Genomic DNA, 11,739 nt, shown 5'->3' with positions numbered 1-11,739 from the left:
ACAAAAACAAACACCTATTCCTCTCCCCCAAGTTCCACACTTTCCAATCCTGACTTATAGATCCATTTGCCATCCAGCTACTGATTAGAGGAAAATGCAGCATTCTTCACAAGACTTCACTGCCTGTGGAAACCTCCTAAAAGTGCTCTTTGGCACACAGCTCATCATACTGCTGTCCTTTCTTCTCTTAGATTTGGAAATTACCTTCTTAGCAAATGTAGTCACACCTTTACGGGACCCACTTTAGTCATCTCCCCTCATGAATAATTCTATTTACTTCAAAACAACCTCCATAACATCTCCCACTCCTCAGCTAACACAAAGACACCACGTTCTTCAAGGAGCTACCACCTGAGACTAGTTTGTTAATAACAAAATTATTCCAGGTCTTAGTGTTCTCTCAACTATGAAATAAATGTTCTTCTAAAACAAACACATCAAACACTGGTCAGAGACTGTATTAACCATCTTTATTGCACTCAAAAGAACAATGCAAGACACGCATAGAGCGAATTTTCAAATAGGTGTTTTCATGACCCAGTTAAATTTTTATTCAGTGAAAAAGTTGACATTGTGACAACAATTATCTTAAAATTGTGCAACAATATAGTAAAATCTTCAGCATAATCAGTGATTTGGAAACCAAGGCAATTGAAATCATAAATACCTACTTTCACTTTGGAGAGAAATAAGTATACAGTGTCTCACTTTAAATAAGAGCAGAGCAGGCCTTTATTTTGTAGCAGATACTTTTGATTTTTGCCTAAAGTTTCTAATAATTCATAACAAGAGTCTTTAAATGAAAAATCACATGGACTATCTGAGAATAATGTCCCAGTTCAGCATTCATACATATTGTATTTGAACTAATACACATCAAACTAATACCATTCTTGAGTTATTTGGCTCTGATGATTTAATTCATAATATGGCTGCTCAGAATTAGTGAGCAGAAACATATATACAAACTATCCTCCCTCAATCCACATTCAGTGTTGATACCCCTTCGAAAACATGTTTATTGACCATGTACCCATCAGTACATATATCTCTTGCTATCTATTCCATATTTCAGTCTTGCATAGAAAGAAGTCTATATAAACTTAATGCACTGGCTTTTATTACACAAAAATTGTACCTGAAAGGCAGCACACACACCTGTTAAGAAAAATAACATAATAGGAAGGTCAAGATACAATCCCAACACAAGTGAAGATTCTTTTTTTTTTTTTGAATCAATTCCTAAAATCAATATGGAGGTGGTATTCAGTTTGCTTAGAGCCCTAGAACCCTTCTTTAGTGACCTCCTAACCCTCTGCTGAAGGAAGAGAACATCCTTTCCAGGAATTCACCATGACCCTCTTGGCGGGAAAGTGATCAACAAAACCTGACAGGATGGGGTTTCTGCCCTTAGGGAAGTACTGAGATTATAATCTCACTAGATGATCAGCTGCTAGGTGGCTACTCAAAGGCAGGAGTCTCCACGGAGGAGTGGGTGATCATCTGTAAGGGCCTCACAACACCACCGCTCTCCCCACTTTCCTCCCAAAATGGCCACTGGTTTGAGAAGGGTTACATTCCTTAAAATGCGGAAGTTTAATCTAATGGACCACACATGATAGGCAGGAGAGAACATGCAGCTGTGTGTCTTACATCTGTCCCACTCAAATACCCCTTGTGATACTACCCAAGATGGAATGACAGGAATCCTTTTCCCAAAGTAAAAAGTTTCAATCAGCTACCCAGAATTGTAAATATCTCCCCAACTTGCCAGGATAACCAGTAGTTACTGGAGCTACTCATCAGTATGAAAATAGATATGGCTTCTCCCTGGAATCTTCTGCAGAACCCTACACTGTCATTTTATCTGCACAAACCCACGTCTCATAAGGCTCAAAATCATTCAGTACATAAAGGGGCAAAATCAACTTCCAAAGGAAATTTGTACTCAATTCCCCTGCCTGCCAAATTTTAATGGTATGTCCATCGTGGTCCACTTCCAATGCTCATTCTAATGTGCCTTGGGGGAAAATAAAACCTTTTCCTTGTACAGTGTGAACTTTTGAGGTGGTGTCTTCAATGAGGTACAAAAGTCCCTTCTTCACAAACAACCAGGGGCTCCAGCTGGTCACAGTGAAGACGATTATCTGATCACTCTCGAAGGCTGCACATAGTTTTTGTTTTTACTTCCTACTGTCACTCCAACCTCTGGATTTTTACAGACAGCACATATACATCGAAAAACCACAAAGCTATGCAGAGGGAAATAAGAGTGCGTGCTTCAAAAGTACATAAAAATATACAATTTACACATAGCTGCCTCTATCTAGCTTAGTTTTCAGGAACTTAGCTCTTCTGTTTATATAAAATATTCTAGACCTAAAAGTCTGCATTTTCTCAAACAGCACAGTGGCATTTTCCAAAGAAAGGGGTGATGGCTGTTCTATACAGTACTGTGTACTAAGCATTGGGAGGCACTGGTAACTAGAATTGGATGCTCAAATATCTTAAGTTGCTAACTGGAGACATATGTTCTGTAAAAAGGTTTGTCTCTGGAATAACTGAAAATAAAGTCTCAGAGCCTTTGATATCAGCTTTTACCAATGCCACCAAAAAGTTGGCAGAAAAATAAAAATATATATACTTTCTAGTGGTTCAGTTAGATGACTTCCCTCCCACCAGACTGTTACTCTTTCAGCTACTTAAAAAGCTTACTAAAGGGGAAGTGGTAGGGCATGGAGTTTTCAACAAAACTCCAAGGTAAGATAAAATAAAGCCGAAGAAATTCCAGTCTTTAAAAAAATAACAAAAGAGAGTAACAAAAGAGAAAATATGCTGGAAGAAGGCTCATTATCACTACTACTTGTTGAAATAAAATGAAACCTTACCTACATGACATATTAAATGTCTACAATTTAAAATACCCCTCATCCAAAAAATATATATTTTTTAAACTAAAATATGTAATTATTTCTTTGTTTTCCAAACAATTCCTAAGTAGAAGGAAACTATATTATTACCCAAGAGTGATTCTTTTGGTTAAAAGAAAGCAAATACTTGTGAGAAAGAGATGCATTGCATCTAAGAAGAGATGGAGTTTTTAGAAAGCTGGTGTGTAAAGGACACATATTCAAAAGTGTGACTGTGGAACATCTCCAGAGCTCACTGCTTCTTGGCTGGGAAGAAGTTCTGCAGTGAAGTTCATACAGTAAGGGTCACAACAATGCTAGAGCTTGGTGCTTACATCAGTAAGTCTAAAGGGTGCGAATCAGTGCACAATGGATTCCACATACCTATCATGGGGCATGATATGAATACAGGAATGGCATTTAAAGAAAGGAAAAAACTCCCAGTTTATTTTACAGAGAGAATAAATTCTAGTATCACTGCTACTATGAATCGGATTGAATGGTTTCAAATTCGTAGACCTCCAGTATCGCTGTAAGAGTAAATAGCACTTTCTCTTTAAATGGGGTAGGAGTATGGGCAAGGGAAGTGGAAGGAAAGAAAAAAAGAGAAGGCACTGACCCAATGCAAAATGACTGCATATATCAGTATGGATTTTTAAGGACAATAAGTGGTACCCCAACACAAATACAAAACTTTACATTTGAGATTCTTCAGTGATAAGTAAAAAATAAAAAAAAATAATAAAATAAATTAAAAAAAATCAAAAATGGTTCTATATTTGCCAGTGTATCTATCATGGCACAGATCTAGAACTCTCTCTCACACCCAGAGTAATTTTTTGCAATGACAATGACACCAGTGTATAATAAAAAAAGTGGTACTATTTTGTAGCTTTGAAGGCCACATCTCGTACAGAGGTGTATATGTAAGATTCCATTAATTAATAATAAAGAGGAAGCTGTTGCTTGCAAGGCTTCCCAAACTGCAGCTTTGTTTAACTGAAATGGAGCAATGACTCAACATGCTTTCCTGCCAAATACACAAGTTAATAAAACTGCTCCTGTTTCTTACCCCAAAACCCTATGGGCGAGGGACTCATAACATGTATGGTGTCAGGTGGCCACTAAAGCCTTGCCTTACACAGAATCTCAATAAATTAACAAAATAACGTGAAAGAACTTTCCCCCATAATACACCCAAACGCTTTCATATAAACTAAACCCAAACAAAATTTAAAATTTGAGCATACTTTCAAGGAGGAAGGATTCCCCCCATCACTTTCTCTTGAAGTTTTTATTAACTACATTTCTGTGTCTTAGAAAAATAAAAAGAATGGCCAATTTCTTGAATCAAAATTATCTTACAAATGTAAAAGCATGCCCAGCAAGCACAGCCCTGTAAGACTACATTAATATCAAGTCAAAGCAATTTGGTTACTAAAATCAACCTGGTTTGAAGTTCACAGTTGATTACTACAAAGTTTATTCATTCCTTTTTTTTTGTTTTTTTGTTTTTTGTTTGTTTGTTTGTTTGTTTGTTTTGGCCCATATAAAAATAACATTGCAACTCAAAGTGCATTTTTTAAAATAAACCATCAACTATCTTTATCAAATAAAATATTTACACCATTTGGTTTCTAGTGAGGAAAGCTCTTTCAGGCTATCACCATGGGAACGTCATCTGAAAATCCAGTTATCATCGGAGCATCTTCATCGTCCTCTCCTAAAGGCAAAACAGTTAGTCCTTAGTGAGTTCCACCTCACTTGTGTCTGATCCCACCTCCCACCGCTGAGTCCCTCCCACTTCCTACCCCATCACAAGCATCAGCTAGGAAAGTTAGCACTTTAGCTGGACAAAATAACCAATGCTGAAACCTAGCCCAGCTTGTCTCTGACACTCTTGGGTCACCTCTCCATCAATGGGTGGCCAAGCTTATTTTAATGGTAGCTTGAATTTAACTAAATAAGTAAAGTCAATTTTGTAGGAAAGAGAATCTTACTACCCACTCAAAAGTCCAATGGGTGGTTTAAGTTCCCCAATTTGAGTTATTCACACCCTGTGCTAGCACAGTGAACTTCATTGTCTGTTTTCTCCTTTGCACCCATGTTAATCTAAAAAAAAATATATCTTAGAGGGGAGTAAGTACTTTGAGGACAGCTTCCCAGACTAATGGTTGTCCCTTCATGGCCCCTGGTACAATTCTGTACAACTAAGTGCCAATCCAAATTCAGTAATCGTTGCATGGCACCATATAATAGGTCAACTCCTTGTGCCTGCAATAACAGAAACAAAGAACCCACTCCATTCATGCAAAGCAAGCAGTTCAAGAACTTATAATAAGCAAAAAAGGAAACTGAGAAGAAAAGCAAGCAGAGTTAATATCGAATGATCAGTGAATGGGAATACATAAAAATCTTTACAAACAAACAAAAAAAATTATTATTAGTTTACAGAAAAAAATCAATATGTAAACTCACTCATATCCAGCATTCTGAATCTGTAGAAACCTGAGTTTGGGGAAGGTCCCCAAACATACTTACTTTATTTTAAGTGGCTGACTTGCTCAATTAGCATTTAATGTTTGAATGTGCAGACATTTATAACAAAAAATATTTCCTTCTTTTTCACATGCTATACGTTATCAATACATAAAAGAAGAATGGCCAGTGAGGTTGCACTAACAGTCAGAAAGAGAAACAAGATGGAAAGGACTTCTTCGGACAGAAGCAGATTTGGAAAGCATGACTTTTTGTCTTGACTAGAATTTCTAGAGATATCAGACCTCCAGGTCTGTGAAGGATGAGAAGGGTTGAAATTCTTGAGAATTTGCCAACACTTTGGGAGTACTCAAAGCCCAGGGCCTGTCCTTCCTATACAAGGCAAGCTCCTAGAAGTGCTTCCACAAAAACAGTTCCCCACCTTGGGGCCAGACTACACTATTGAAGAGAATACTGGGACTTTAACTTTGGAGCAAATTCAAAGTAAATGTCTCCAACTGGTTTAACCCAAAGCAGTGAGATCATTCGTTAATGCATAACTTCTAGAGTCAAAAGATGAGCTTAAGGTGATACTTCCTAATCAAGTCATTGATTTTGTGGGGTCTGCCCTGTGAAGAAGAACCACATACCCAGGTCGTCCCCTGAGGAGAAGATGGCTGAGCCCAGCCTGGAGCTGTAGTGGCTATTGGCAAAGGCGGTGAAGCTGCTCTGCAGCCTCCGATGTTTTGTGTACAGGATGGCAAACCCAACCCCTAGGCTCAGCAGTATCAGGAATAAGATGGGCACCACAACAGCAGCAACATCAGTAGATCTGGCAGCCCGAAGCGCTGACGCATCTCCACCTGCCAAGGCAAGATACCAACCCATAAACCTCTTACTAAGGGCAAGAGAAGGGATCAGTTAACTCCTCAACACCCCTCCCACCAAAAAAGCTAGGTGTTTTCAACAGCCACTCAAACCGCCTGCCTGGTATGACATGTCCCTGAACGTGACGTCTGAATGTTTCCTGACTCTTCGCCATGAGCTGATAGATCATGGACCTTGTGCATGCAAATACGGTAATTACATTAGACTCCTAATCACTGCCTTGTTGGTTATTTAGATAATCTCTTGGAAGGGAGACCTTTGTTGGGGTATCAACATTGATTTCATTAGCATTATTACTTAAGACCACTTGCCTGCCTTACATAAGAGGATGTGAAATCAGACCACTAATTAACAAGATTGCAATTATTTCCCCCTACTTGGCACCAAAGTCTCTCTGAACTGCAATTACCTGAAGCTCCATTAAGTGACACAGACCAGCAATATTGCCTTAACAGCTCATGAAGTTTTATGAGTTTTTACTTAAATAAAAGAGAGAGCCAGGGAATGTTTTCATATATATTTAACATTTTCTAAAAGCTCTTTACAAAGCCATTTGAGTGTCTATAACCTAACAATGCCACCCTCTTTTCATTATTTTGAACAAATCCTAGTTTTATGATGATGTATCAACAAGGCTCTAGGGCAAAGACACCCCCTGTTGGGTTAGAACCAGTCTTCCTGAAAGGGGTAAGGTTTTTAAGTCAGAAATTCTTGGGAAAGTCTGAGTCTGAGGCAGGGAAATGGAAATCTGAGTCAGTTTTAGTTAAGGAAGCAAAAAAGGACTCTCTAGGTCTCCAGGAGGAGCCTTGCTCAGCCTGAGGCTATTCCCTAGTATAAGGTAGGATGATGTGGGCCAGGCCTCTGCTCATGAAGAAATCCAGTAGTTTCCTGGGATTCTTCCCAACAGGGCACTCATGAAGATGGACCAGAGAGCCATTTCTTGCGAGGCTAATCTAACAATTTAATATTTGTGTCTTTAATTCCTTTCATTATTGACTTACCGAACACCATCCCTACCAAACAAACAAACAAAAAAACTCCAGCAAAATCTTTTCATGTGTCTTAATATCTAACCTCAAATGCTCTCGGCTAGAGCAGGAAGCCAGAATGGTGGTGACAGGAATGAGTGAGCCTCTGCCCTCCACTCCACTTCCAAGGGGACAGAGAACAGCAAAGGGCAAGATTTAGACTGAGAGGTCTGACCAAAAGATTCTTTCTGTTAGACAATCTTGGCTTTATAAAGCAGCTGGCAGGTATTCTCACAATGGTTTTCCCCAGTCTATTTCAACAGCTGCTGACTGGTTTTACTTATAAAGGAGGCTCTATTTAGGAAACGCTAGAAGTTTGGTTGGTTGTTTTCTGTAGGACCTTCTAAGAACCTGTATGATGCTTTGAATCGCCAAAGGGTTATGATATGCAAGGCTCCCTCCTTTATGGTGGTACCAAGGGTAAGTATTGCACCAGAACATATCCCGGGATGCCTGACGCGACAGAACACATAATAACTCTAACATAAGATTTTGGCCTGAGCACTGGTTCGTTCTTGGCTGGAAGTAAATAAAACTAAAAAGACCAGTGGCAAAATGTTTGTTGAAATCCTGGTCAAGCTGCTACCATATAAGCAGAATTTCTGTGTAAATGGAAGTTTCCTCTCCTCTGCCATCAGCATAACCCAATAGTGATATCTTTGAGTGTCCATAAGAGAGAGATCTCAGGCCAAATCCTTGTTCTGAGCTGAGGCTGACAGTTAAAATAAAGGGGAAGGCTGTAAAATTAGTTACTCTACAAGAGGGAGATTATTAACCAACTTGGAGAATCCTAGGGAATATTAGCATATTGGAGGCTCTGAAAAGTCCTAAAAACAATAAAGACAACAAAAACCAACAAAACTCATTAATCTAGTGTTTCCTAAATAGAATCTCCTTTTTAAACAAAACCTGTTAGCCTTTCTTTTCTTGGGCTTGACATTCAGAGTGTGGTCGGTCACCTTGTAATTCCAGCTCCTTACACCATGGCTCAGGAAGTATTTGTAAATAAATCGATGCCTGATTAAATTGATAAATAAATGATTTTCTTTTGAATTGAAATAATATTTCAAATGCATTTTGAAAAACACATTTTAATCAAACCATACTACATCCTTGATGTATTTTCCCGGAATGGAAGACAGAAACTAGCAGCAATAGCAACTCACCAGATCCTAAGTCATCATATAGCAGGACAGCAGGCTCCCCACAAATCTGGCTGCCAAAAAGGCATCTTGCTTGGACAGTGAAAGTATAATTATGACCCAATTTCAGGTTGGAAATTTTAAAGAAATTGTCAGTAGTATTCCCAAGGTAAGCCGTAATATTCATGGCAATATCAAGCATATGTATCTCATAGCCCTGGAAACAAATACAGGAGATTGCTCAGGAAGTTAGATAGGGACTCTGACAGCTTCTATTATGCTTCCAACTTTATGTGAACCCCTTATTACAGAGGCTATAACAGATGTTAAAGTTTCTTACTAGGTCTTTTCATATTACCATTGAGATACCCCATTCAAAAAAAGGGCTTTTTCTCATCCCAAATGTCTCAAATTACTACCACGCCCCTTTCAAGCAACATAGGGGAAGTGAAAAAGCATAGCCTTAACAAAAGCCATTTTAACAAATATTTCAGTGCACATTCAAAGTTCTGGTCAGCAGTCTTCTTGTCTCAAGTAATATTAAATGCCACAAAGAATCTGGACAATTCAGCAATAGTTTGTTCTAATGGAATTTCACTAATAATAAATGCAGGTCACAATGGACTCCAGCAATGGAGTTAAAAAAAAAAAAGGAACTTGCATCAGAAAAGACAGGATATTTCTCCACAGAACAATGCGTGGGGACTCCACTATCAGCCCACAGCTCACTTCTTATCTCCTTGCTTTCTAGCTCTCCCAAGCTGATGGTAGCCACAGACCAGCCTGACCTTGAAATAAGAAGTGTTTCAGCATGCTCAGGCCCCAATTCTCTGGAGGAGAGATTGAAGTAAATAAACTGAGGAAGTGTCCTGGAATCCCGTGCTGGAAAAGTAACTCTTGAGATAGTCCTGACCCAGCATGCAGGCTGGGATCAGAGTAGACTACTGGACTTCTCCACTGATCTCTAAGCATCCAGTGTCAAACCCCGCCACCACTACCTACTCCACCACCACCAAAAAAAGACCTCCTATCCCTATCCATGTATTGGGTCCCACTGCATACTCACGGTCTCTTGGTCTCCATTATATTGACCTGTCTATTCTTGGAACTCTGAGTCGGGGTGGGAGAGTGGGGGAGGACATGAAATGTTTATGCCAGAACCCCACACTGGGAATGGACTTGTCCTGTACCTCAAACTAAAAGCTGGGCTTCTGACACCCAGGAAGGATTCCCGATGACAATCAGCTGCCAAACTAGCTCCCCTAATACCACCCGCCTGGAATCCCATCTCTGCATTCTCCTTCCTACACTAGTGTTATTTTCTAATATATATTTGGTGTACAATATTTGCAAAATACATAAAGGTATAAAGAAAAAAGTTTAAATGACACAAACATCAACCACCCAAAATGTATTTAATTAACCTTCTTCTGTTGAGCTTTTAGATTGTTTTCTCTTTCTTGCTATCATAAATAAAACTGCCCCGAACAGCCCCATACATAAATCATTTATGCATATTGTTTCCTTATAGTAAAATCCTAAAAGAATTGCTGGGTCAAAGGGTGTGAACATTTTAAATGTTTTTGATACATATTACCAATGGACCTTACGAAAGGTTGAAACAATTCATACTGCTAGAGTACTAATCTCCCCAGCTATTACTCATACTGGTATTACTCTTCTCTTAAATTTTGCCCATTTAAGTGAAAGTGTCATATATTTGTTATTTAGATCACACATGAAGTTGAGCCTTTTTGTGTGTGTGTACTGCTGCTGGAATTTTTTACTTTGTTACCTGTACCTTTTTCAAAATTATAATATTTCCGTTTTGAATTGCTTTGAAAGCTTTCTTTACATTTAAGTATATTAACCATTTATATGTCATAGTTGTAAGAGTTGTAAGAATTTTTAAATTTTAATATAGCTTTGCTTCTGGTATTACACTGTGATATTTAGAACCCCAGGACTCTTTGCCAACACTACACCTCGAGGTAGCCACAGTTGATTTATCATGCTTTTATTTAGCTCATGCTTGGCTAACACTGGGCTAAAGCAGCTCCATTCAAGAATCTGTCCCCAGCTGTTGCTCTTCTCCTCCTATCACATGTTGTGAATACAGTAATTGGTCTGCTAATAACTAAACATAACAAGTGTTTTTCATATGTCAACACTATCTTCAAGTACTCCCCACTCCCTTGAATTTCGCTGGAAAGAAACTGATGAGATATCAGGTTGAGAGCGCAGCTCAGGTTCCCATAACTGAAGCCACAGCCTTGCCCTCAGATGGTTTAGAAAAGATGGGGCCCTTGAATACAATGCCGAGTGAAGGCTTCGGCCCATTTCTTTGACTTTCAGGTGAAGAGAAGTTCATGACTGAAAAGTGCTCAGTATAAAGATTCTCATCTTTAATGGGCAGTATAAACATTTCACTAATTAACAACCTCATAGAAAATGGTCCTTTAATTCTCAAGTTCACCACCTTATACTATCTTTTTACTCTATGTCAGCTAATGAGCTCATCTCTAAAGCAGCATTTCAACTACATTTCCAAAGTCATTGACAAGGAGGAAAGAACTCACCCTGCTTTCATTAAAATACTTTTCCTTCAAAGCTAGACTTTTCCAAAACAGAAGAACATGGTCATTTTCTGTTATGATTTTTAAGGCATCGGGTGCTGATAACGAAACTGAAAATTAAAGATGAAATAGGATGCAGTTAGTAGCTATATATTTGAATTTCTATTTTCTTATCTGTCAAAAGGAGATTAAATGTTAACCTTGCAGGGCCTAGGCTAAGGGAGAAATAAAACACAGGTATGCTTAGTATAGAGCCTAGCATGTGGCAGACACTCTTTAACTGGCATATGTCATTGTTATAACACCTTTAGCCAAGAAATTTGTATAGTATATAATTTAGTAACCCTTAGTCCCAAAGACAGCCAAAAACAAATGGGGTAGAGGAAGGGATGAAATGGAATGGATCGGACCTGGACTTCTGCTCTCCTTAGTCCTGTCCCCAGAGGCAGAGGGGCCTTAGAGCTCAGTAAAAGGCCTCAAGTCAGAGGCCGGGAATGACCACAGAGTATGGCCTGGGCCCAGTGATCATACCACCAGCCTCCATTACTGATATTCCTGTCACTGCTGTTGTCCAAATAAATGAGCTTATTACCTGCTTTCTGAACTTGAGCCTCACTGCAGAGCTACAGAGCCAGCCCCAGGCTGGCAGCAAGTCCCTCTTTAATCTACTGCTCAATTATTGGTCTCCCTTCATTTCTACATATCATATTGTCACTAG

At 39.0% G+C, this 11,739-nt stretch overlaps 1 protein-coding gene across 3 annotated transcripts in view; it reads right to left on the bottom strand.

Annotated features, from left to right (window-relative positions):
- Nucleotides 1-510: 510 nt before the first annotated feature.
- The window catches only part of SORL1 (sortilin related receptor 1), a 153,249-nt gene continuing 142,020 nt past the window's right edge, over nt 511-11,739 (bottom strand). For all 3 annotated transcript variants that reach the window (XM_039874716.1, XM_039874715.1, XM_039874717.1), the window contains 4 exons: nt 11,025-11,131; nt 8,470-8,662; nt 6,038-6,250; nt 511-4,632 (listed from right to left, as the gene is read on the bottom strand). In XM_039874716.1, coding sequence (XP_039730650.1) covers nt 4,565-4,632; nt 6,038-6,250; nt 8,470-8,662; nt 11,025-11,131 — 581 coding nt within the window. In that variant the 3' untranslated portion in view covers nt 511-4,564. The remainder of the gene's footprint in view (nt 4,633-6,037; nt 6,251-8,469; nt 8,663-11,024; nt 11,132-11,739) is intronic.

This window comes from Pteropus medius, unplaced genomic scaffold (genome assembly GCF_902729225.1).
Source record: "Pteropus medius unplaced genomic scaffold, Ma_sr-lr_union100, whole genome shotgun sequence".
Taxonomy (NCBI): Eukaryota; Metazoa; Chordata; class Mammalia; order Chiroptera; family Pteropodidae; genus Pteropus; species Pteropus medius.
The sequence above is the reverse complement of the archived record's forward strand: the minus strand, read 5'-3'. Positions and strand labels throughout refer to the sequence as shown.